This window comes from Passer domesticus, chromosome 5 (assembly GCF_036417665.1).
Source record: "Passer domesticus isolate bPasDom1 chromosome 5, bPasDom1.hap1, whole genome shotgun sequence".
NCBI classification, from domain to species: domain Eukaryota; kingdom Metazoa; phylum Chordata; class Aves; order Passeriformes; family Passeridae; genus Passer; species Passer domesticus.
The window spans coordinates 70,632,633-70,660,301 of record NC_087478.1 but is presented as its reverse complement, the minus strand read 5'-3'; the positions used below and the strand labels follow the sequence as shown (position 1 = coordinate 70,660,301).

Below are 27,669 nucleotides of genomic sequence, written 5' to 3'. Positions count from 1 at the left end.
CTGGCCAATACAGCTCAGGATCTCTTTTTTTAATAGTTTCAGAGAAACTAAGTACATAACAAAAAAAAGGTCTAAAATGTCCATAAAATGAAAATTTGTTTTATTTTAAGTGGAAATATATAATCTTATTTCATATTTTTATGATCCATAAGGTCAAAGGGTGGATAAAATGTTCCATTTAGGGGCAATGGTTTTCTAATCTGTGATATAAGAACTGCCCATAAAGAAGATTCAGTCCAAATTGATAAGACAAAAACTGAGATAGGGAGAAAGCAACCTACACCACAATACTGAGGCAGAAATGTGTCCTAAGCCCTCAGAACTTCCCTGAAGGCAGAGTGCTTCTTTCCACCTGAATCCTGGAAAAAGGAGGCACTCTCATTTCTGTTTTTTATCTCCTTCAGAAAGAAGGGCTGTTCCCTCTTCTCCCTGGTGCCATTGCTCCCATGAAGAGTTTCACAGTCTGAGGTAAGCAATTACTCAAGCTGAAGTTGTAAAATAGTAAATCTACTGCTGAAATCAATACAATGCAAAGGCAAGGACTTTTATGTAGAATGTTTTTATTATTACATTGAGAGTCTCTGTTAAATTAACCTGGGCAGTCCAAGCACTTTCCCAAGGAATAAATCTTTTTCTTACATTAGACACAGTAAAAGAAGGAGGGAAACAAATTCATAAAACCTCTATTTTCTGTTGAGGAGATAAATGTTTCAGTTACCAATTTGTAAGTATGACAAGGTATGTATGCCATAGGGAATGATAAGATATTAAAAATTATCTGTAATTCTTTTTATGGGATATTTTATTATTAGTAAACTCTGATGGGCAGTCCTGTTGTGGGGCAAGGAGCATGGCTGGGAGGTATTTCTCTGATTATTGAGACAGCAATTAATATTTGCTCTAGTTCTCTTTCTTGTGATTTTTGCAGACTTGGAGCAGCTGGCTATGAGGCATTTATTAATTGCCCTCGTTCCAGGCCCCTCCAGCAAGTGGTGTTTCAGGGAGCCAAGAAGCAGAGCTGGAAAGGCAGTGTTGCACTCTGTGGCATTTCCCCTTCATGTGTTTATAAAGCATGGGGGGAAGGAATCACAAGCAGATCATGAGTGTTAAAGCTGAGGGATCAAAGGGCATGTGGGCAGGAAAGCAAGGCTGCTTTGGGGGTGCTGAGCTCTGTGTGTGCAAGCAGAGGAGACAGAGATATTTGCGGCCCACAGCTCTGTGCCTGAACTTTGCAGTTTCCTTTGCCATCTGCCAGACAGGCTTTGAAGATGGCCAACAAAATTCTTCAGGTATAAAATGCACTTACACATTTGTGTGTCTAAATGAACGTGCATGCTCGTACGCACAAATCCAGAAACTCCTGGGGGAAACAAAACTGAGTCTGTCTTTTATAAGCCCTTTGTCCAGCTGCTAATGCCATGGGCAGACTGCCCCAAGGCTGCTGTGCTTCCACATTCCCACAGGTGTTTGCCAAGCCCACTGCTCTGACTGCTTGCACTGTGCTCTTTGCTGTGCTTCTGGGCGGATTTTTTCAGCTCCAATCCTTGAAGTACCCCTGTTAAGGGACACAGAAGAATTAATTCCTTTTGCTCAAGTGATGCAAAAACAGTTAAACATGATTCAGAACTTGGGCTGAAATCCTTAGGTCAGTTTTAGTCTTGGGGATTTGTGATTTGGACCTGCATCCTTAATATATTATGCAATAAAAAAATAGAGAATGATGATATGAAAGGATGAAATACATGTTCAGCTATTTTCCCATGGTCTAGAAGCAGAAGCACCTCTAATATCAATAGAAAAACAGAGTTTGTATCTCCTGTGCACAAACATTGGGCGTTTGATTTAGAAGAGTCTGGATTTTTGATAGCTAGTCATCCTTCTGACAAAACAGATCTCCATTTTGTGTCTATTTTCCGTTCATTACTTTTTTGGGAGTTCACTATAATTGGTTGCAGTATTTCTACAGTTTTTCCTTTGCTAGTCCCAAATTCATAATTTGCACCACTGAATTGGTAAATAGCCTTTTCTGCCAAGTGGTCAGATGCAATTGTTCACTGACTGAACAATTTGGGATTCTTCTACGTACTCAGCACTCATGTGCACACACATGTATGAACATAGACACACACACACAAACACAAGGATACTGAAATGAATATACAATTTACTACTAAAAAAAAAAGAGCCACAGTGCCAAATTCAGCACCAGGTAAGTTTTAATGCACCTTCCTCTTTTGCCTCAGTGGGATTGTAGAGCATAGGTTTAGATGACCTACGTTCAAGCGACAGAACCAGGAGAAATGTGTCATGATTAAATTAAATGGGGCTTTTGTCTTGCCTTGGATTCCACTGAGGACAAAAACAAGCAGCAGAAGCAAAGTCATGTGCAAATAATGAAAGAATCACTGCAGACTGTTTGGGAGGACAGCTCCAGGAAGGGGGGAATACGTTCACAGGCATTGTTTGCTGCTGGTCTTCACAATGCCCTTTGTCTTCTGAAAATGTTATTGGAATTAAACACTGGCTCAGCCAAATGAAGTGAATCATAGGGTGCTTATTTATGAGAACATTTGGAATGGATAATATGTGGCATAATTTCTGAAGGCTGACAGTTATGAAACCTCTTCCTTTTACAGTGGGCCTTCATCTCTGTGTAATATTCTCTTACTGGCCAGCCAAAGCATGAATTTGTTTCCTCAGCTAGGAAAGCAGCCCTCTCCAGCACTTACACACCAGCATGTGAGCATAAGAACAGTACATTTATGTATTGCTTATAGGAAACCCAAAGGATGAATCAAGGGTTTGCCTGAAACTGAAAGGGACTGTCTAGCTGTGCACCAAACTGCCTTCTTTTCCTGTCAAAGAATGTGCCTCCAAGCCAGCACAAAAACCGAATTCTCAGGACTGAAGAGGTTTTTCACCATTTAGCATGGAACTAGAAAGCAGGCTCCACAAGAGGGAGCCAGAAAACGAACAATCTTTCACGAAGCAGACTATTAAACTCTTTACAGAATAAAGTGGTGGGCGTGCTACAAGGTGTCCTTCACCAACCACAGCAGCTGGCTGATCTGTTGCTCCCCTTCCACTAAGAGGGCTGTTTGTTGTATGGGAGCATCAAGTCGTTCTTCAGGGCTTTGTAGAGATTGACAAAGGACTCAGCCCAAGTGTCTTTCTGGTGCCCCTGGGACTGAGCAGCTCTGTAGGCCGTGTAGACCATGGTCAGCACTGTCCTTTCAAAGTCTTCCTTCTTGAGGACCCTCGGGTAGGATGACAGCCTGCTGCTCAGCCTGCGGATCTCTGTGATGCTCTTGGGGATAATCTCGTTGCAGATGGTGTCAAACTCAGCAGCCTTCCTCAGGGAAGCCAGCTCCTCGTCTTTGATGGAGATCCTCTGACCTTTGTCGATGTCAAGCTCAGCTAAAAGAAACTGGTACAAAATCAGAACACAGAAAGCTATTTATTTTCTCCAAGAGACTCTAGACAGAGTACATGTGAATTAACAACATGTTCTGGGGTCTTTAATTTTTGTCAGATGGAGACAGTTGCACTGTCTGGAGGTGGGGAAGGACAGAAAGTTGCTATGTGTTCCCACCTTTCTGGTGCACGATCACATAGCCACAGCTTTACTGCTGGGATGAAAAAAAGGGACACAAAGCCAGATAATGGATAACCCAATTATGGGCAGTACTCCCAGTCTTAGTTAAGACTTAAGGTACCATATACTGAACCTCATAAAGCAGGACCACATCTTCCAGCGAGTTTTGTAACACTGGGTTCAGGAAGGCAGCTGAGGACCTCTTGAATCGCTGAGCAGCTGGGAAAAGCACAGCTGGAAAACAGCAATGGGAAAAGAGAGGTTCCATAAAGTGCCAAACACTGACAAAAAGCAGCACTTTTCAACAATAGAATCAAGTAAAAAAATGCCTCTTGCAAAGTCTTACTGTACAGTATGGTCTTTGACTGTAAATGAAATGTCTGACAGGGATTGCTTTGACCCTATCTACCAAGGATGGAGGTTAGCTGGATCCATAGGGTGCCTAACACAGGATGCTTTGTTATCCAAGTCTGGGACTCTGAGTTGCACCACCAGAGGTGAAAGGAATAATTGCAGCATTAACATTGTCTGGAATACAGGCCCTTTTCTTGGATCTGGAAGGGGAAATCAGTACTGATATTCAACAAAAACTACTTTATGTGGTCCATTCTTCTACTGTCATGCTTCTGAGAGTCTACATTTCTCCTGGTTTCAATTGCCTAAAAGTTGATCTCTCCTTATTTATTAGAGACAGATCGACCAGAGAGTAACCAGCTCATCTGTCCTGGGCATTTACACTTGGAAGGAGTGACTCACCCAGATGTCTGTGTCACTTCACTGAGCCTGTTACCAGCTTAGACAAGGCAGCTACATCCAGTGAGGTGAATCCCAGCTTAGTGTGACTTTAATACTTTGCAGTGTAATAACTGGAACAAAAAAGAGCCTGCTACCATCAGGTATCTGTTCTCCACTGTGAAGTGCACTACAGACGTTGTCTCAGGGAAATAAGACAGGAAACATATGTACAGTCCCTGAACTCAGCACCCCAGTGAAGTAGAGCATTTGTGAAATCAGTGACCTGGACAGTCCAGGGTATAGGAAACATCTGATTCTGCTTTAGAGAAGACCTAAATGCTTTGAGTTATTAACCAGGTTACAAACCATCCATGTACTGTTAAAAAGTCTAAATTACTTTCAGAGTAGAAGGGAAAAAACTCTGTTCAATGTTTTATTTGTATATTATTATTTGTATATTATTTTGTTTGATGTTTGGATAATCATAATTTGAATTTGTTGGATTTTTTCTACCATTTAGGAATAGGAAGGGTTTATTTTTTTAACTTGTGCTTATGTGACTGTTGGTATGTTTCCCATAAACTTCACTTCTCAACTTTAGCTGCTTGCCAATAGATAAATTTGGAAACCAGTCTAAGAAAAAAAGGAAACAAATCCCCCAAATTTTGACACGCATTATGATTACCCTGTCAAAATTAAGATTTTTTTTTTTAGAGCTATGAGTAACACGTAATAGAAAATGCAGCTTACTTTGGATTTTTTGGAAGGTTTCAATCTGCCCTTCCTCTACCAGATTTTTTTCCCCTGAAACATTTTTACTAAACCAATTTTGTCTTGTTTTGCCGAAGTTCTTGTGATGGATTTTGCACGTTGCCCGTAAAAAACCTGAACATCATTTAAAGCTCTCTCTTGTAGGCATTAAAAAAAAATTTAAAAAAGCTGGAGCAACTGTAATTATTTCATGGAAAAGTTGTCCCAACTCTCTGACTACATGGCTCATCAGACAATTTGCCTCTTTGGAGTTACCCAAGCAGATCATATATATACAGTTTCTTCCACACTCTGTACCCTAAACGCAGCCCTGCTTCCTGCACCACTGGCAACTGCTGACTTTGTTATAGTTTGGCTTGTTAATGATATTTAAATTCTAGTAAAGCAAGAAGAGAGAAACCAGAGCCTCAGGACCTTTATTATCCTGCATATGGAAAATGAATCACGATAATGCTAGGTATGAAGAAATTCATACTTGATGATACAAGGGTCTTTATGTTAGCTAGGAAAAAGGTAAAATATTTTGTTGAATTACAATAAACATACTGAAGTTAGATAGAGTAGTTAGGATAGGTTTCAGGCACAGATGCTCCATCCCTGATGTTTCCCTCTCTTGCTCAGAGCTTTGCTGAGGCACACTGGAACTACTCCATTTTTTGCTCTTGACAATTCAAGGATGCAACTGAGTGCGTGTGAAGCACTCGAAACTTCAGCACTAATTGCTGAGTAATTAAAACTTTTATTATTGGGCAATTAAAACTCTAATTACTTAGCAGCTGGCAGAAATCCAGTCCATAATGATGACTATTCATTTTTATACCTATTAGCTTTTACATGCCCTTTTGGTGAAAACAGCCTCAGAGCATGGAGTACCTCTACATCTGCAGATGGTTTACATCTCAAATATCCCCTGAGCCATGGGAAAGGTGTCTGTGGCATCTTGCTTCAGTGCTGTCATGCTTCTTGTCATCACACTGATTGCATTTAAGCTTCAATCCAAGCAGAGATTCCCACCATGGAGCTGAGCTGGGAACCACCAGCTTCAGCCCGTCACCACTCACCCAGAAAAGCCTCAGCAAAGGACTCACACAAAAATGAATGCCGTGCTATTGACTCAGTACTGGCCCACTTGCTGAGTCACAAGTAACACCTCAGAAAGAAGAAGGGTTTGTTAGGAGATTCAAAGGGACAAGGGCTTGGGCAGCTCTGCAGTGAGAAGGGATTTTTATGCGTATCAGAAGCGTGCCAGCCTCTGTAGCACTGACTCCCTAGTCTCATTAACTCATTCCCAAAACATATTAAAGTTTGTTACAGTTCTTAGAGACTCAGAAAGTCTTTCAGAGCTCATTTGTATTTGTCATGGTTATCTGATTTTCCTGATCTGCATTTTATTCAGTCCTTCCCTTTCGCCATCTTCCTGCTCAGTAGTCAAATCCTTTCACCATCACTCCTTCCATAGTCCTCTCCATGAATTCATGAGTTCATCCAAGTCTGTATGAACACTTGGAGCAAGCACTCTGATTTTCATTGTACTGACTTAACACGTGTCAGCTAAGTACAAAAGCTGAGATACAGAAAGATTTTCAGTCAGTTTCTGCATTTGATAATTGCAAATTCCACTTGAAGCTTTTTTGCTGAATTTACTTCTTCCTGCATTTACTTCCGTCTCTGACATGAGTTGTCTGGGGACATCAAAGAACAGTAGAAGAGTTTATAACTCTTTACAAATTTCTTTCCCGAGAGATTTCTCTGTAAAGCCCTCAAGCAACTGGAGATGCAGAGTGATGTGCATGATTTTATGTTCATATTGCAGCCAAATCATTTCATTAGCAGTAGCCAAGAAAATCTAAGCAGCAGAGATCCCCTATTAATATTGACAGTGAAAGCCCAGCCTAGTGATCTTTGATGTCAGTGGAGAGTCTCCAATTGATTTATTGTTTTTATTTCTCTTACAAATGTGTTGAGACATCGCCAATGTAGATATGGGTGCTTCTGTCCTAAGGGTTGGTCAGTCATGTAACAAAAAACTTATGATTTGCAGAGACAAGTTAGGAAAAACAAGCTTTTCATTGTCCTTACTGAAAACATTTTCTATTATATATCTATATATAACTGCCATGCTCATCCTCTTCCAAATTCCTTCTCCAGAGGGGCCTTGGGAGTTCTGCCTTGCTGCCTGCTCAGAGCTCAGGGCTAGAGGTGGATCAGAGAGAGCAGCACATCTGAGCACAGCCACCCCCTGCAGGCCTCCCTGCCTGGCCCTGCATGGCCTCATCCTGTGCCTGGAGTGCACCACTGCCTCTGCCTGGAGACTGCAGGCAGCCCACACATCTCCTGCTAAGGGGTGGTTAAAAGTGCCCTTCAGAACTGGCACAGAAATCTCCATTTTCTTCTTGCTACAGGAGCCTATCCAGTCTCCTACTGCTCTGTCAACTAAATTCCACTCTCCTTCAAGACTACCCAGGCTCTTAAAAAAAAAAAAAAAAAGCCATGTTTGCCAACTCATTGACCTGCTTCTAACCACTTAGCTAAAGCATCTTTATGGCTTCAACAAAACATCACATTTGAGGCTGACAATAGCCTCATTTTAAAGATGTTTTCATCTCTCTTAAGAGATTCTGCCAGAATCTTCTGCACTTCATTAGCCGTGTGGTAAATATTTGTGATCTTCTCCCAGGTTTTCCCTGCAGTTTGATTGGTGAGGGTACAGATGTTTAGTTTTGCTTTCCAGTTCATGCATCTGTTCATTATTTCCCAGATGCTTCCTGTGATGTGTTTGCTCAATAAGCACAGAGCATAGCTGCAGGAGTTCTGTTATTTGTGCATCATCATTGCCCTTTTCTTCCCCTATGAAAAGGTATGAAGCACAGTTTGGGACTGGTGCAGACCATTGCTCCAAAGCAAGTACAGCTCCCCGGGGCTCTAGGGCATGAACAGTTTAATTGGGGTTATGACTCAGAAGGAATGATTTTGATTGCCATCAGAGGCATGGAAAAGAGTTATCTCATTGCTTCAGAAGGACACCTTTCATGAAGGACAGGAGGAGCAGAGGAACAAGGAATTCATTTGAAGGATTTGATTCTTCAAGATGGATTCAAGTTTTTGCCAAAGAAAAAAAAAAATCCTCAGCACTGCCCATAAAGTGATTGTATAGGCAGATACATTAGCCATTATAATTAATGCCATGCAAAAAATAGTGAGTGGTCCAGGCTGACTGAATCTATTTTGTTGCAGAGACTGCTGGGCAGTTCCTAGAAGCTGTTGTTTTGGATTTTAGGGCAAATGCCTGAAATGCTCACAAGAGGATTCTTTATTGTGTGGGCGACTGAACACTGGAGCAGATTGTCCAGAGGGGTTTTGGAATCTCCTGCACTGGAGATATTTAAAATAGTCTGAACACCATCCCGTGCCATGTACTCTGGGATGACCCTGCTTGAGCAGAGAGGTGGGACCAAGTGATCCACTGTGATCCCTCCCAACCTGGCCCATTCTTTCTGGATGATTCTATAACTGTGTGTGGGAAGCAAAGGTTTGAACTCTCCTTGACCAGGCTGTGCAGAAGAGAAGAGGACACAAGTGTCAAAGTTTGCATACGCTTGAAAAAAGCTTTTGTTTTGTGCTTCTCTTTGATAACCTTACTTCTGAGGGCTTGCACACAAACCAGAAGTATCTTTTATACATAAAGAATTTTATTTCTGTCTAATGACACTTTGGTGGGTCCATGCTGAGTTTCTTCACTGCTGCAGTAACAATTCTCTATTCCCTATTTTTTGCCTCAGGCTAATGGTACCCTTTACCATTCTGCAGTGGTGTCAAAAGCTTCACTTTTTGGGGGAGATGTTAACCTGTGACAGATGTGTCAGGCAGTGGAAGTGGTAATGTAAATCACAAAAAGGGCAGGATTATTAAAGTATTAATGTGTTTTATGCATTTTATTCCTTGTCCTGTTCTTGGCTCATCCCCAGAAGGATTCATCTTCACCATCTGCAAGGTGTTTGCACTGTCCTGCAACTGTTGCCAGGGCAGAACATGAGCTTTGGCTGCACTCTTTCACTTCTTGCTTTTCTGTATCAAAACTGCTATATGAGAAATCATTGAACACTTTGTCCCAGGGCAGGAGAAACTGACAGACTGGAGATTTGGAGGAAGAATAAGAGAAGTAAAACAGGGGGAAACACATACAAAATCCTAGAAAGACAAGGACAAAATGCTGCAGCGCTACAGTTTAGCATCTGAAACTTCTGGATTTGTGTCTGGATTTGCAGTTATTGACATAAGTAGCTTCTGTGACAACAAGTGCAGTGCAAAGACTTTTATCCAACATTGATACATTTAAATCTCCATCATTGGGGGATTAAATCCCAATGCTCCTTAGGAGAACACAGCAGCGAGATGGAGAAAACGTTTTAATTACAAAACAACATGAATTAGCACATGTTTAAAAGCAGCTACCAAGAGAATGTGCCTCTTTTTGCCCTCAGTTCATTTCCTTGCTATCTTAGCTCCTAAGGCTAAACTTAATTCATAGCTGTTGATTAATCAAGTGAGAATAGACATTAGCATCATATTTAGTTATTAAGAAAAAAATTGTTAAAGGAAAAGCTTTGTCTTGCAAAGTTTTGTTAATTAGGATGTAGGAAGTAGATCTCCCTACAAAAGTTGGCAACAGGCAATACTGTTCTTAAGAAAAAAAAAAAAAAAAAACACTTTAAAACATTTAATAGCAGATTGTATTTAATTCCATACTGCAACATACTGTTTTTTTCAAAGTAAGTTAGATTTTACTAATTTATCTCCTTTTAAAGAAACAAACACATTCTGAAAGAGTGTCTCAGTTGCATAAAACAGAACCCATTTCTACATAAAACTTCTGCCCTTCATAAACGACCTGAGATGTGTGAGATTAGATTAATGTGCAACAGAATTCCCATTAAAAAACTAGAGTGGTAATAGCCTGTCTAGCTACTTGGCACAAGTTAGAAATGCAAAGGTGTATTAGAAAGACCAAAAAACCATTATGCTTGCAGAAATGGATATTGCTAAAGAAGAAAATGGTTCGCCTGAACCTGTGTTTGTGAGAGGTGGAGGATATTTACATTCATGACTTAAGTGAAATGGTTTCAAAGATATCACGAGCACCAACCAACTAAAATGGTCTGAGAATTTATTCCCTCATATGGAATTTCCATTATGCAGCATTTTCACCTGTTCCCAGGCTGAAACAATGTATAATGTGTTATTTATTCTTCCCTTGGTGTGATAAGGAGGGGTCCCCACCTGGAATTATTTATGCTCATAAGAAAACATTCCAGTCAGCCAGGAGAAGCCTTTAATATGCTGGAGTAAAGTCGCTGCAGAAGGTGTGAAGAGAAAAAATGCACCCAGAGAAACTGAAGGAAAGAAGAAGTGAAATATATTGTTTTCTTATCTGTCAGTTTGCTGCTATATTAGAACAAACTGGAACAGACTATGGCAAAAACTCTGTAAGTGAAGGGTAGCAATAAAGGAAAGAAATATCAACCCTGCTCCACAGGTTTAACTCATAGGCAATAAATAATTGTGGTAACACAGTTAATTTCAGGCAGAGATGGGAAATGTTTTATGTTCCTGTCTTCATTGCAGAGCCACCTCTCCTTCCCTGTCTGTGTTGCTCACAATGGTTCTGATCCAAGGGAAAGACACCAAACAGTCCTAATTAAACACATTTGAAATAGTTTCCTATTTCACATTTCCTACAAATGAACAGGCAAAGGGATATAATGATGCTCCAATCTACTTCCATTTCTCCCAGGAGGTAGCAGAGGAGGGAGGGAGGGGGGAAGGAAGGGAGGAAGGGAGGAAGGGAGGAAGGGAGGGAGGGAGGGAGGGAGGGAGGGAGGGAGGAAGGAAGGAAGGAAGGAAGGAAGGAAGGAAGGAAGGAAGGAAGGAAGGAAGGAAGGAAGGAAGGAAGGAAGGAAGGAAGGAAGGAAGGAAGGAAGGAAGGAAGGAAGGAAGGAAGGAAGGAAGGAAGGAAGGAAGGAAGGAAGGAAGGAAGGAAGGAAGGAAGGAAGGAAGGAAGGAAGGAAGGAAGGAAGGAAGGAAGGAAGGAAGGAAGGAAGGAAGGAAGGAAGGAAGGAAGGAAGGAAGGAAGGAAGGAAGGAAGGAAGGAAGGAAGGAAGGACTACAGCAGCCCCAAGGGCTTCCTGCATGGTGCTATTGCTGCTCTGGAAGGAAAGCCCTTGAACACAAAATAGCTCTCACCAGATCTCTGCCCTTTTTATATCAACATCGAAGGGCCCAAAGGAGTGGGCTCAAGCCTTGCACCACCTCCCACGTATGCATTTCCTCAGACCTGAGTCACTGGGCACCCAGAAAAGGCATTCACTCAGTAGCTAAGAATGGCTGGGTTCCCTTTGTGTCTTGGCAGGCACAGGTGGCAGTATGGCCAGAGTTTTGCTGAGCCTGACCTAATGGAGCTGTAGCTGCAAGGGGCCGCTCCTGCCCGGCGCTCCCTCCTTCCCTTGGTGCCACAAAAAACACTGCTTTGTGTGGCCACACAGGCAGCTAAGCCAGGAATCTCTCTGGCTGTCAATGAAGAGAAAAAGCAAACAAAGTGCTAGTCCCACTTCACAACACATCTGCTACACCAGCAGCATTTCTATGTGTGAGAAACTCCCAGTGCAGTTGAGTTCTAACTGCAATTGGTGTAGCTGGTGATGATTCAAGTCCTCAGATGACCTCAGGATGAAAATCAGCCCTGGGAGGAAAAGCAGAAGCCCTTCCTCATGCCTTCACACCCTTGATCTAACCATCAGATAGAGAAGATCCATTTTTTGTTGATGATGGCCACCTCAACAAGGGTAGCCATTGCTCCTGCTAGAGAGGGTTGGCTGCAGGACCATCAGCTGCCAAACTCTTCTTCCCCTTCTATACATACACCCCACTGAGCTTTTAACAGAGGAAATTCAACTGGCAGAAAGAATATGTTAAATTTTTTCCCAGACTGGATGAAGAGAAAAGAATCAAAGGTCCAGTTTGAACCACAGACCTAGCAGGGAGTAGTATGAATTTTTATTTCATTATTACATGACAGCTCAAAAATGCCAGGGACCCTGGAATTATTCACTTAAGCCACCTGTGAATGGTTTCAACTGGCAAATACATTCAAGTGTCTGACAGTGGGTGTAGGAGCAATCTCTGATCTGACTGCCAACTATTATTATTTTACTCATGTATGAACTGCTCAAACACATGAAACAACAAGGTACTCCTCATCCTCACTAAGTATGAATATCACAGCTCAGAACTGAGGAGAAATAAACATTACACTGACCATATCTTCTCATTTCAATTGGAAACAACCAGAAATGTCTTCCCTTTTTCTTCAGATCCCCATCCAAATTGAAATAAATTGTTAGGAAGTGAATACATAAATACCAGTTTTCTGCTTCCTCAGCTTTGGGATTTCACTTGCTCTTCAAAAGCAGGGAAACCCCAGCTGCCTTTCCAGCTGTTCATTGAGCTCCAAATGTCAGTGCACCTGCTGGGGTTTTCTTAATGACATGAATATGTGCTGGATGAGAAAGAGGATAAATCAGCCTTGCCCAGAAAACAAAAAGAATAGGGGTACTGCGTCCTTTTTGTAAAAAAAAGTGTTATTTTTTGAGGCAAAGCCTTTTCAAGTCATTGTATGATTTCTAGTAGTGTCAATAAAGGTAAGAAGTCTGAGAAAGGGACTCAAGACCTGAAGATGGATTTAGGTTTGTGTCTGAATTGGACTGCTACAACTGCTTTGTTACTTAAGAAGAACATGAAGGATGGAAAGCTGGGCTGTATCCCTGGTGAGAGTCAGGGCAAACACATGTTTCTCCTGGAGAGGTGAGTGAGGATCAGCATAGGAAGATATCTATTCTGTCAAGTACACACCTGTGTGCATGTCTGGGCCCCCTTAATATCCGCATCTCTGTGGAAATAGTATTGAAATATTAGTGAAGCTCAAATATAATCCTCCACTAAACCTGATCAGTGGAATTCAATGTGTGCAAATGCGATGCTGGGCCAAGGCAGTCTTGGTGATATTGCCATAAACATTGCATAGGAATATAAAGGATGAATTAAAATGGGCTGGGTTTATAGCTGCATCCCCCATTTCACAAACATACATATGGGATTTCCATTTTACAAAGCTGACATTTTTCCAGTCTTCATTGTTACTCCAAATTAAAACCTGTCTACTCTTATTCCTATTCCTATTTCCTCCTAAAACCTGTCTATTTTGAGATCTTTCACGTTTCAAGATCTGCTGAAATAAAGCTGAGACTGACGTACAACTGGATTCATCATGAAATACAGAAAGCTTTGCTAAAACTTGGAATGTTGCAAATTGTTAAAGGCTGCTGAAGGTGAGATCCTCAGATAACCTGAGCTGGCACCACCAGCTCTGTGAAGCTGCTCTCCTGGCAGCCAGGCCACAGAGAACCCTGTGCTGTGAAACACACACTTGGCATCACAGAGGGGACAAGAATGGTAGAGTCAGGGTTACAGAATTCTTACAGCCAACAGAATAACCGAAATATCCTATTTCCTGAGGAGAGAGACCTGAAAGGCAAAAAATGCTGACAGCTGTGCCTGAAGTTGATGGAAATTCAAAACCTTTCTCAACCTCTTTCACTGTTGCAGAGCCTGCCCCTACAGGTGCCATCTCCCAGTGGCTCCTTGCCAATTTGTTACATATATTTGATTCAGTGCTCTTCTTCCTTAATGTACACCCTCTTCTGGAGCCATTTGAACTGAACTTGTAAAATTGATTTTGGCTTATGGGAAAGTAATGGAAGTGTTTAAGGAAAAAATGACCTCATCTTCTAAATTTAGCATGAATAAATTCAGAGAAAGGGAGGAAGGCCTGATTTCCACGAAACCCTTTAACACGCTGCTGACTGAAACCAGCTGGGAGTCAGTTCCTTGGTTTAACTCCTCTGTGTGTGAGGACTGTGTGTGAAGGCATTGTTATTGTGGAGAAGCACTTTAATTAAGATGCTGTGATACTCATCGTAAATCTCATCCTGTTGATTTTCCATTTGGGCTTTCTCCTTGCTAGCTCAGAGACTCTGAAACTTGCATAATGAAATGAGCTTGCTTAGCAAGGTCTTGCTGGTGTATGGGTTACATCCTGCTAGAGAAAAATCTTCTGGTCCATCTGCTGTCTGTTGCTTTGGCCTACAGAATCACTCCTTGCCGAAGCTGGACTTCAGCATGTGATATATCTGCGTGACAGATCTTCCTCTGCTTTTTAGTGATGGTGACCTCCCAGGTAAGCTTATAGACACCATCTGGTTATGAATATGTGATTGATACACATCTTACATCATCTTTGTATGATTTCCTTTTGTCAAGTTAGGGTAATCATTGCCTGAGATGCTGGAACACAGAGGTCATTTGTAGGGGTAGACTGACATTTAGTATGGCCACAAAACAAGGCAGGGACTACTTGTCTCTTTATTTGCAATTCCAAATGCTAGCCCCAGTAATCTTTAAGTTCTACTTTGACCTCTGAGTGCCAAGGATTAAGGATGGATGAAGGAGAATGAAAACTAGCTTGTCATGGCTGAGCTCCTTGGATTAGTAGCTGTTAACCACTGCAGTGGGTTACAGGGACAGGCTGCCATGAGCATGCTGGTTTCTTGTGAAAGGAATGCTCAGAAGGTGATTTATAACTTTGTCTGAATAATACATGTGTTAATTTGTCAGCAAAAGCACTCATAGGGAAATGCACTGGGCTTTGGAAACAGCTCAGTAAAGCACAGTTTGCTCCCAGCTGGAAATGCAATGGGAAGGACTGGCACTCTTTTCCACCTCAGTGGGCAGACATCCAGGGGGTGATGACCTCCACCCTCAGGTCCAGCAGAGGATATATCATGGTTAGTAGCATGAATTCAGCCAGGAGGGAAAAGTTCCTGGGGGAACATCACAAGTGGGTGTGAAAAGCCAGCTGGGCATGACACGCATTTCCATCTTTGATCATGAGAATAGAAAGAGGGTAATTAAGACACGTGACAAGTTGGTTACACCGCCAAATTTGTGCAAGTAGAAACTGAGCTCTCTGCCTCGATGGTGATATTTTACTTCAGAGTCCCTCTGTGTTCCTTTGGAGGATCTAAGTGCAGATGTTTTTCAGCTCTGGCATTCACTTTGGCTGGAGCACACTGGCTGTGAGCAGCACGCACAGGGAGTGGGGCTGACAGAGCTGGGTGCGTGATGGATTGATGGGCTGTGGCACATGCAGTTAGTCATGCAGGGCTTGAAGGGTATCCAGAAATTCCCAGCAAGTGTCCAGCAGCCTCCTCCCAAAATACAGCTTCTGGCTAGAAAAGGAGCATCTTTCTAGGGAAATGCAATTTGTTATGGTATCCCTAACACTTAGGTATTTACAGATTATTCAAAACCAGACTTCATCAGCTGAAGCCCACAGCACTCCCCTGCTGTGAACATGGAAAATGCAGCACCATGGCAACACTACTCTGTCGCCCTGACTTTTTAAGATTTTCTAAGCCTTCTGATGTTTGCATTCTTGTACCAAACTTTCTCACACACTTTCTGTAAACAACTTATTGTTTTGCATTCTTTTATGGAGGAGGAGAAGCTTGATGGACTGTTGGTTTGTCCAGTGTCCCTGGAGAGGTGGCACTTTTACCCTCCAATCCACTGTCACCTTTGGAAATCTATAAATGTTGGAGTCAGAAAATAAACTTGCCTTTTTCCTGCCTTGAAAGCAACAGCGTGTCTGCATCGTGCTGTGTCGTGTCCTATAGTGATTCCCCAGCCTGTGTGACTGCCCCATCTCTCTCAGTCCCTCTGCTAAACATATCCTGCTTTCTGCCTTCCTGCAGGATTCCCTCCATCCCTACAATGCAGCAGTGCCCAGGCCTCAGCCAAGTGGCTGCTGTCTTCCCTCAGAACAGCAGGATGGTTTTAGGGAGAGATCAGATGCTGTGAAATGATGTGCCCATGCATTTCACCCTGGCTTCTCCCAGATGTTCTGTGTGTCAACAGGGCCACATCATCATCATCATCATCATCATCATCATCATCATCATCATCATCATCATCATCATCATCATCATCCTCTCCTGCTGGAGAGCCCAACAGCGCAGACACACAGTGTCCCCTGCCACTTGGGCCTAACTGAGGCTGGTAGATCTAATTTTTGCTGATTGCATCTGATTCCTGCTGTGGGATAACCGAGTGTGGAAAAATCTTTGGATACTTTTATATCCTCATTCCTTTGTGAGGACCCAACTGAACTTTATGTTTGCTAAGTACAAGTCAAGGTAGGACAGCCACTTTGAGTTCTGTTTATCAAAAACCTGGCAGTATAAAGCAGCAGAACAAGTAGTGTATACATTTTTATCATTAGACTATTACCTTCCAAAACTTTCTGCCAAATTGGCATGGTAATCTAGGAAAACAGAAGTTGCTGCAACTATGAAAAATAGATGGTTTCACTCAACACATGCTGTACTATATTAGGAGGTCCACAAGTAATGTTTAACTGGAAATGGAGTTTGTTCAGTGCCAAGCCATGAATAATTACATAAATAAAAAATGAAGCATGTTTTAAATGTCTTTTATTTTAAAAGAGGGCTTAAAACATGAACACTTCTCTGAGACATAAAATCTGTGCTTAATAAATAAATTCAATAAACACTTTGTGTTTCTTCAGAGCCAAGCATAAACAAAAAAGTAATGTCATGGCTGTGAGCATTATGAAAACTGGGGAGGAAACTGAGGCCTTTCAAAACTTGATCCATCCCTCCGGGGACTGATAGGGACCTACAAGGACTTGTGCAGTTGTGGTGCTATTTCTTATGACTGATGTTAATGGGAAATGCTGCAGCTCCACAGTCCTGTAAAACTGCAAGATTCCCGCAGCTTCTGTGGAATAAAACCAGGCTGTTTCTTGGGCAGTGGCAAGACTCTTTTTGCCTACATAGTGTAGAAGATCAAAGGGAGGGGCTAAAAAAAGTGAAGAAAAAAAAGTGATGATTCAGTAGCAGCAACTTTAATTTTTATACTGTGACTAGAGGTCAATTGCCCAGACTGGAAGCTCTCGGTATCCTGGTAGAATGAGAGTCTGTTGGGGACTAGAAGCAAACTTGAGTCTTGCTTACATGAGAAAAAGGCAGAGGCAAGCTCCAAAGGAAAGCAACCATTCCAAGAGCCTGAGAGGCAGATGGGTAAGATGGAGACCAGCTGTGCCAGATGGGCATCTGCTGAAGTGTGGGTTCAAGTGAGGATGCATACCGTGCTGACAAAGGAGACAATGCTACTCTAATCTTGATGTGGTGCACTTTAATAGTTCCCATCCATATTTATATATTTTCTCTCTCCTTGCACCTTTCCTTTATCTTCATTATTCCTGTCCTTTACACCATTTTCATTTTTACCTCCACCCTTTTCTTTCTCAGCATATCTGTCCTTTGTCTCTGTCTCCCTCTTTGTGGCTCAAATGATCCCTGCCAGATTGGAAAGTCTCTACTCTTCCCAAGACAGAGAAGAGATCAGAAACATCAAGGTAATTTTTGTGGCACACCACCACCTGCCAAATGGATGGAGATGATTAAATCCTGATGTCCTGGCTTGCAGAAGATATCTACATCCAGACCAGTGCAGCTTGCTCTCTTTACAATTATGCAGAACCTGTCTGAAGTGTCCTGCTTCCCCTGTGCCCTGCCAGGGTGCCAGGGGCCAGGCAGGTGTCACAGAAGACCCTGTGAGTTTGGGTCACCAACGTGAGACTGAAGCACAGCATTGTCCTTCCACTGTCCCATTTCCTCCCAAATAACCTCTGAGCGCTCAACAGCTTATTTTTCCCTTTCTCAGCATCTTTTTTCAGCTACCCACCTGGCTCCTCCTGAGCAGAGGGAGACTCAGTGGTTTGGAGCCTGGCTCCTGGCTGGTGACCTGCTTCCCTGTGGCCAGGGAGGAATTTCCAGAGGACCAGTGGTATGCAGGCTGCTCTCAGGGGAACTGAGGGGCTGCCAAACCTAACCAGCAAACTGGGCCAGGAAAGGCCTCGCATATGCTTTCACCAGAGGAAAGGAATGTTTGTGGAAACTGGGAGTAGTGGAGCTTTTTTAACTTTGCTTCTCTTCTCCTCCCACTCAGCCTCCAGCCCGACACTCAGGCTGTGCTGTAACAAGCACTGTGACAGGAGAGAAGTGCAGACAGGCTATTGCTGCAGCCTGGAGCTCCTCAGGGAGGGGAAAGGGGGCTACGGGCTGAGGACTGGTCACTGAGCAGGCACGGGAGCACCACAGCCTGTGCTGCAGATCTGGGCTGGTTTAATGTACCTGAATGAGCAAGCATGCTGTAGGGGATCTATCACAAAGCTGCCATTGCAATTCGCAAATTAAACAGGATTTGTGTGTAATGAGAGTCAGGCACAACAGAGACATACAGGATCCCTGCATTGACTTTCTTCCCTTCCAGTTAGGGGGAAAACCCCAGAGATAACAGTCCCATTGGGGTTTTTGGTTTGTGTTAAATAACAAGTGTCATTTGCAGTTTATTCTCAAGTTGCCTTTTTTTTTCCTTTTAATGATGCTTTGATACATTTCCCCCTCTGCTTGCCCGCATCTGCTCTCTGTACAGCTGATCCTGCATCACCTTCCCCCATGCCAGTGCCATTTTGCTGAAAAACTCTTTAAATAACAAATACCTGATTTGGGCTGGAAGATTTTTAAAAAGCAAGGAAACAAAATTTCAGATAATAAATTGTGGCCTTGCTCCTGAGAGCAGAAAAACTACTGTTGACTTTTGTCATGCTGGTTTGCACATTGAAGTGCTTTTGAAGTTAAAGCAAGGGCGAGGTTTGTGCTCTTCAAACCCCGACACTCACACAGCTCCCTGTTTTGCTGCAGCCAGGTCCATGTACCCAGCTGGCTTCTCTGCATCTTGGATGGACTCAGCTCCCCTCAGCAGAGCCACTGGGCTGCAGGGAGACTCACAGAGCCCTGGCTGTGCCTGTGGGCAATCACCAGTTTCTCCTCCTGGGCTTGCCCTGTGGTCCTGTCCTGCCTTGAACCCGGGCACAGGCACTGCTGCAGAGTTAATTGCTGCCCCACTCGGTTCTTTACCGCAGCAGTTTACATCTTGCCTGTCACCAGCCGAATAATCAGAGCCTCTGCAGCCTGATGATGTTCATTAAGGCCTGCTGACTTCCCTTTCAATTCGATTGTACCATTCAGTGCTTCTGACAGGATTCCCTTCTGCGTGAGAAGTCATTACACTCCTGCTGAATTTGGCATGATTTACCCCAGGAAAACAAGAAAAAGCATTTTATGCTTCAGAAACAGAATTAAAAAATAAAATAACCACAGCTATTAACAACACACAGGACTATATACACACACAACCATCCTGGGGCGAGGTATTTAATGACTCTGTGCCTCACAACAAAAAAGCATGCTAATATTTCCTCTCCTTAATTACACTGAAAGTTCTCTGGAGAAGGACAGATTCTTTTTTATTCCATGTGTTGCATAATTATGTGTATTGCATAATGCCAGGTACCACTGAGGCGTCTGGGCCCAGCAGTTAAGGTAACCAGGAGGGGACTCACAGTGTTTTACAGTCTTTGCACGAGTTGTTTCACTCATCACAGAGCTGCCTCACCTCTGGAAGAGAACGCTGCCTGGTGAACAGGCACTAAGAGCAGTGAGATGGTTGTTAGGGGTGAGGTGAAGGGAGCTATTTCCAGGTGAAAGTGGAAGGAGGGGCTTAAAAGGCAGGAGGTGCTTCCCAGATGAGCTTTGCTGGGGCAGGAGGACCTTTGTGCAAACTGATCCATATCCCTGGAACTGGGGCAAATGGATGTGACACTGCAGCATGCAGGGATTCTGAGAAAGATGACCAAGGTGGCAGCAAATGTCTAACTGATTTGGTAGTCCTCAGTGCTGGGATGGAACTGGGATCACCAGGAATATTCTACAGGTGCCACTTTCAGCAAATAGATCTCATTTGGTCTAGGATGTATCAAAGAGAAAACAGCTTTACTTCTTGTGTCTTCCTCTTGTTGTTTACTCGGGTTTCCTCAAAATTGTCTAGTTCCTGTCTCTTTTTAACTTTTACTGTGTGAGCAGTAAGCTCTAGCCATTTTTTGGCTGCTTCCTGTGGTGAATAAAGTCTCAGAATCACTTAGATCCTTCCTTCCTAACAGCATGACTGCTTTTAAAGAGTACAAAATCCATCTGTGATCTAAACTAAAATGTGAAAACTTCCATATTCTATCTTCCCTCTGATCTCATCAGAGTTTAGCATCTTTGCCTTAGAAGAGATTGGAAACTTTGATTTATTTATTTTTTTTAAGCATCCTTTGCATGTCTTTCAGGTTCAGGTGAATTCTGATTCAGGGATCATCCTCCATGCAGGTTAAATTAATTAAGTCTGGCCCTAAAGGAGCATTTGGGGAATCAGAACACACTAGAATGGATTTTGATTATAGTCACAGCCCTGCCTTACTGCATATTTATCCTACCATGGTTAAAATCCGTTCAGAGACTGTGATATTTCAGCTACCTTTGCAAAACCAAGCGGCTTTACTAATAACTAATCTCTCTCCAGACCTTCTTTAGGAGATGCCTTCATCTCCTTACAGACAGAGTTGCAATATTTTGTGTAGAAATTATTTGCATCAGGGGATTCCAGCCCACCAACATGCATTCCCAGGAACTGGTCAGACTCATGGAACAAACTCTGGGTAGGTGGGAAAAACTTCTGCAGGAGATCCATTGCCTTTTGCAGCTCCAGTGAGGTTGTTGGAATGGGCCCAACAAGCAGGAAAGTTGGGGCAATTGAGGCAGTCTTCCAAGTGATCACGAGAGCCAGAGGAAAGGGAAATATTGCATTTTCCTTATAAGAAGTAATGTTCTTTTCACATCCAGGCCTAGACAGTGTTGGTGCTGTTCCTTAGCATTTCATCTCTATCATTTGCACTGCACATTTTAAGAATTGGATAACAAAGTCTTCATAGAAATGAAGAGAAATTTATAGAAATTAAAAGAATTTGGATAGATGCTACAATTTAAAAATTTCTGTTAGCTGGACCAGATGATGTAACCTCTTTTTACACTTGGACCAGATCTCTGGAAACCTTGTCACATATCAAATAACACAGACCATAACCTGGTTTACTGAAGGACCACTTGGTACCTAAATGTGTATGTGTTTGACCATTTTTGTTACAATTTAAAAAAAAAAAAAAGTTCAGGCCACATTCCCTTTGCTCATGCTCTCCAAGCCAAAAGAGTCACCCAAGAGTTACTGCTGGGGTGGAATCCCAGAAGCTGCTCAAGCAGGGAGTGCCTGGCTGTAGAGGTGCAATATGAGATGCAGCAGGGAAGAGAGGGAAATAGGATGAAAAGGAGTGGGGATAAAGGGCATGCTCTAATTTCTGGGGCACTTGATCTTTGCACACACAGCAGAGATCACCAGCAACCAAATGACCACAGAGATTAGAACATATTAAACAGTGCTTCCTTACAAAAGTACTGGCTGGCTTTCTAGCAACAGCCAGTCTCTCTTTCTCTTCTAAACAGTCTTCCCTCTCCTGGCACTGGAGAGCTGACAGCCTGCTCAGTCCACAACCAGAAGTAGTCAGCCAAAGTTGCTCAGACAGCAGCTGCTCCACCAAACCCACAAACTGAGCTCCCACCACACCAGAGCAAATACTGAGAGTCTGCAGTCTTGTGGGGAAATTAAAGAGGATGGACCTTCTGTCCTTTCAAGCAGCTCCTTCTGCAGAAAACCTTTGAGGAGAGCAGACTGTTCCCCTGGTGCTCTCAAACAGCCATTTCACTTTCACCAGCCACCAGAGACTGGGTAGAAAATGATGCACATGGACCAGATAGATCTGATGGGACTGTAGTGATGCTTTTGAGGTGTAGAAGGAGCAGCACAAAAACTCCCCAAAAGCATGAGACCTCTGTGGTGCTGACATATCCTTTTGACACTGATGGGTGAAAAGCATTCTACCTTATTTTGTATCTTTTAACATTTCCTTTTCCAGCCTCCACGGATGGGTAAACTCACCCTTGCAGCTGCTCCTGCACTGTCCAAAAGCCACAACCATAAGAAATCTGCATCTTCCCACCCTGAGTAAACGCACAGCAAGAATGCTACTGTTTGTGTGTCCCATTTATTAGAATCAGGCAGCCTTTACAGCAAATAAACTCTTGCCAGCCGAGATGTGCTAGTAAGGATTGCCTTAGGGTTTCTCCTCAGGGAACAGACAACTCTTGTAATGCTCATAATACTGGCTTCTGCTCTCCAGCGGATTGGTACTTCTCAAAGTTTGATGGAAGCAACCAGCAAGCAGTGACACTGGTTGCCATAGCTGCATGGAAGGTTTTTTTTTTGGGTTTTTTTTTTGTTTTGTTTTGTTTTGTTTTTTTTTTTTTTTTGCTTTTTTTTGTTGTTTGTTCCTTGGTTTCTTCAGAAGAAATATCTCTTAAGATCTGGAATTCTTATTTAGAACTTGAAGAATTTATATAACCTCACTTCTGCCATTGCATAGGGAATAGTACTTAGTCAGTAGAGACTTTTAATTTCCTTTTTTCTTTACGTTTTTTCCCTAGACAGGAGGTTCACAAAATCCGAGAGGATACTTCCATGCAGCCAAGCCTAAAAAAGGCTCAAGGAAACTTGAGGTGATGACAAGAAAATTATTTCATCATCATTCAGGATCTTTTCTTTATTATTTTAAACACACCCATCCTAGGGAGTAAGTTTTGCCTGTGACTTCTGGACCAGTGTCCACAGCTCAGTCAAGGCAGGCTGAGAAGTGTGTGTGAGATTTTTAATGCAAAAGGCTGAGGCAGTTTAAAAAGAAAAAGGAATGAATAAAGCCCTCTGTTTTCCTGCCAGAAATGCTTTTTTTTTTCTTCCCCCCCCACCACTCATTGATGCTTCCAAGCAAAGGGAAAAGGGATTTGGGAGTTCCCAGTCAGCACAAGTGTGTTCATCTTTTCACATGTCCGAGTTCTTCTTGAGCCAAAGCTTGAATGACTGGTTACAAGGGCTGGGGATCCCAGGCTGCCCCAGTGCTTCCCATGGAAAAATGGTCAAAGCCAGACATTGTTGTATACAATATTGACTGCTCATTTCTACTGCAAACAACAACTGCTGGCAATTAAAGCAAGACCTTTGCCCTACTGTTTTGTAAACAATCTGGATGACAAGTCAACATGGAGATGATACACAGATCTGTCTTTCATTTCCCTCAGACCAGATGCTGATCTGTCTTTGCCTTTTCACTGCAAAACGCAAATCAGGACTCAGATAAGACTTAAATGACTGAAGTTTAACCTAAACAAGACTCAGTTGTCATTTGGGGAGGGAGGGAGGGAGGGAGGGAAAGAGCTCTGAGTGTGCAGCAGAATGTGTCATTGCTCAAATTTCATGCTAGGTTTCTAAGCAATTCAAAAATTAAGACAGTGCTTGGACCCTCTCAAGGTACAGATTTGGTTGGGTTGACACACAGTACAAGGGAGTGGAGGTTCACTGAAGCAGTTATTGCTGAAGGAGTCGTGCCTCTAAAACATCTTTAGAGCAGAATAGTCCCAGTAGATGTGGAAATCTGGTTTCCTCCTCAGAAAATGCCTGCACACACTATTAGTGACAACTGAACTCCTTATCACAACAGGGAATGAATTTTCTCTTCCCTCTGAAGTCTCCAAAGTTTCCAGCTTGAAAAAAAATCTGCTTTCCCAAAAGACACAATAGAGTTCTGATGTTTTTCTTTAAATATTCATGGTGATTAACATTGAACTTTAATAGTTGCATAAATTTCTTTTAGTGTTGTGACGTTGTGTAATTAAAATAAGTGTGTTAGCAAAAGTGAAGAACATCCTTAAAGTGAATAGTGATTATTACATGAAATTGAACTCTTTTTCTTACTTTTTTTTTCCATTTCTTAGGCAACGTGACATTATTCTTCCAAAGGGTGGGGCTGTGGGTTTTTTAAAATTAATATATAAAGATATAGTTCTGATTTTCTCACATTTTTGTGTCACTCCTGGAACAACAAATTCTTACCTACGGAATTACAGGATCTGATGACAAATATTGGTGCTATTTCCAGTCTTATACCAGAAGAGAAAAGTAAGGTACATGCAGGTACAATGACTCATGCAATATCAGACAAGAGTCTGATGAAAAAAGAAAAGTTTGTGGAAAGAAGCTGCCACGGTGAGTCCCAGGTCAAAGCCCTGCCAGTATGCTCCCACTAACAGGGATTTTTGAAAGGAATAATTAAGCATTGTAAGGAAAAATTATGCAGCCTGAGCTGGATTGTGTAGCTCTTCATTAGTTCCCTCAACCATTCCCTCTCCTACAAAACCAAAATCAAAACCAAACCCAAATGTCAGACTGGAATGGTACCAGCTACAATGAGGAGACTGAAATAGGGAGGGAGGCATTTAAATGCTCTATTTTTTTAGCAGACTCTGGTTCCTTTAAATGTCTGTGAATCTCAATATCAGAATCAAAGAAATCTTTTAGGAGGTGTTTCCTTTCTCCACTTCCAGCAGCTCCTGAACCAGTGCCAAATACCAGAGGAAAGAATAAAACCAAAAAAGGGAAAGGACATCATCATTAGCTTTGAAGCAAGCATCTCCAGTGCCATCCAATAGTCCCCAAACATTCCATATGCTGCTGTCACACTTAAAAAAATTACAAATATGGCACGGCAGCATATTGTCACATTGGCAGCTGAAGCCTGATAACACACCAGGTCACTTCCTCTGTGCTACCTGTGCTCCTCTGCCAGGGCAGCAGCATTCCCAGGCACCTTGCACAATCTAGGCATTCTTTGCTTTACTATTGCCAGGTATTTTCCTGCTAGAGCAGATTATGCCACCTGTGACTGCACAGCTTTCACTTTAAAGTTTCATAAGCTATATTGTTTTTTGTTAATGCAGGAGAAAAATTAGAAAGAAGAACAGGAAAAGTACAAGAATGTAATTCTGGTTCTTGGGCTATTTTATATATTTTTGTTATAATAGAATACATATATCATTTTACCTTTTTGCACTTATTCATGTGTATTTTTTATTTATCTATATATTTTTAGCTGACCTGTTTAACGGAGAAAAAAAATTCCAGAGTTGGAGGGGAAAAAATATAATTGTGTGTGTGTATATATATATATATATATATATATATATATATATACACACACATGTATAATGCAACATAATTTGAGACCAAATCTACAACTCAAATTTTTCTCTTAAATAGTTTTGCAGGTTGAAATCTTACCTCTGCTCCATCTGTGGGTCACAGTGGCATCAGCACTGTAATAGAACAGCAGCAGCACCAGAGTCTTCCAAAGCATCCTTCTCTTTAAAATACGTATGCCTAGCTGTACAGTAGCTTTTTTTATTTTCCCAGCTCCTTTCTTTTCAGGAATAAATAATGGCTTTTCCTCTCCCCCTCCCCCTTTGCAGAAGAACCTGCCTGTTCTTCTGAGTAGAGCTGAAGTCAGCGCAGAGCTCCTCTCCCAAACCAAGTCTCCTCGGGATCAGGAAACTTACTTTCACAGACAGACTTTGTTTTTATCCACATCTGGAATGACTCATAGTGCATGTGAGTTTGCTGGCAGCTGGGTGAATAAATATCATTACATTTTTGTAGTTGAGTTTCATTTGTTATATGGGCCAGTTGGAATTTATTTTCGTCCAATAAACAGCCACAAGTAACTTCATTAAAAGAAACTGTGGAATTGTAGCTACTCCTCTGTAACACAGGGGGCTACACACTAACTAACCCCTGTCCAAGGCAAATCCCTTCCCTGGAATGATGGACAGCTGCCCTCAGACACTGCAGTCAGGGAGTGGGGCATGAGCTCTGCAAGAACATTTTGCTACTGTGATTCATATAATCACTGCTTTATTAAGAACATACCACGCTGCCTTTAGATTTCAGTTCTAGGCAAGACAAGTCCTGGCCTTCTCCTCCATTTGGCCAGTATGGGTAACAGAAAAGTCCAAATCTTTAACTGGCTCTCCTCAATGGAACTTTGAGGAACACAAAACAACCCTAAGGACAGTCTATGTTAGCCAGGCTGAATGTCTCCACATTCAGCTGAGAAAAATAAAGGCTGAAGCTGAGAAAAATAAAAGGCTACTGATAGACATCTCCTGGCTGATGCTGGGGCCCAGGAACACAGCCCTGAGAGAGTCTATCCCAGACTGACTCAGCATGGAGGAGGCTGCAGGTATCTACTGTCCCTGACACAGCTTCAGCAGCAGCATCATGGGGAGTATTTTGGGAATACAGCACCAAAATAACAGCAGGCTGATGTGTGTTGGAACAAACTGATGAAAAATAGGAAAACAAGGAGTATTTACAAACCCAAGTGATAGGGGATATGCCGTTTGGTACCTAGAAGTGATGAGTCTAATTCTCCTTTTTTTATGGATGAGAGTAAGCCAGTAACAAATCCACAGACATCCATGAATTTATACTGGTGTAAAACTGGCACACAAGAAAGGAGACTGCAGCACAGAAGGTATAAATAGAAGGATTAAGGCAAAGGATCAAGAGCTGGAATGACAGAGGGCACTGTGGCTCAGGATTAATGTGCACTGGCAGGAAGGCATGGAGAAAACCTGTTCAGCTCCTGTGTGCCTGATGCCAGCATCTGGCCTTAGCCTCAGTCCCCTCATTCCTCTCTGTCCCAGCTGAAACACCAACTGTAAAGGAAGGAGGAGGGTCAAATGAGGTTGTCTTGCTCAAGGCAATTCCACTTCTTTTCCTACACGTACAGATTTTCCGATGCTCAGACTGCCCCAGGTTACTCCCACATGAGCAGCACATGAATGCAAGACAGTATTTTACATGCCAAGGAGATGACAAAAGGTGCAATTCAAGTGGAGGGTGGCTCACCAGCTCTCTCTAGATACACTCCTGTTACCATAGCATATGAGGGCTGGGTCTGAATGCAGGGTTAAATTTAGGTGTGGGCTCACTCCTGTGTCTGTCCAGAAATTACAGAGCTGGAGGAAACTTGAGTTCTATCCTCCCTAGAGAGGGGGAGAGAGAAAGAGAGAGGATTATTTGTACTTTGTTCAGGTCACTTAGGATAGGATGAGTTGTTCTTGAAGGAGGTAGATTCAGTCATCAGCTTGCCCAGTTCTGAAGTGATGTGCATCAAGAATGATGATCTTAATGTCAGAAAGGTCTGAGAACAAGGTGTTTCAAAGTCAGGTAAACAAGGGAGAAGTATTACTTGGGAGGCACATGGCAGGCTTGAGAAAGGAAGAAAATTATGAGAACTTAAGTTCCTGTGGGATGACAAAGGAACATCTTTACAGCGGTATTTGGAGAGCATGGATTGAAACTTCTGAGGTGCTGTATCATGTAATTTCTTACATTTAAGGTAAGAACAGCTGATAAGAGAGGATTAAGGAGGTCAGACAGGCTGTATTCCCCCCCCTCCCCGAGTCAGAATCAGAGCCATGTTCTAGAGAGAGCCCTTTGGAATGGCTCTCTCTTCTGGCTGGCAGCAATAGGTCAGCTGGTTTTTAATT

The 27,669-nt window shown here is 42.5% G+C and overlaps 1 protein-coding gene across 1 annotated transcript; it reads right to left on the bottom strand.

The window, feature by feature from the left end:
• Window positions 1–465: 465 nt before the first annotated feature.
• Window positions 466–26,293, bottom strand: FAM180A (family with sequence similarity 180 member A). Its single transcript, XM_064420915.1, has 3 exons — window positions 25,397–26,293; window positions 3,729–3,829; window positions 466–3,427 (listed from the first exon to the last, which is right to left on the bottom strand). The coding sequence occupies exons 1-3, from the start codon at window positions 25,470–25,472 to the stop codon at window positions 3,086–3,088; spliced, it is 519 nt and encodes a 172-aa protein (XP_064276985.1). The 5' UTR covers window positions 25,473–26,293; the 3' UTR covers window positions 466–3,085.
• Between the last annotated feature and the right edge of the window lie 1,376 nt (window positions 26,294–27,669).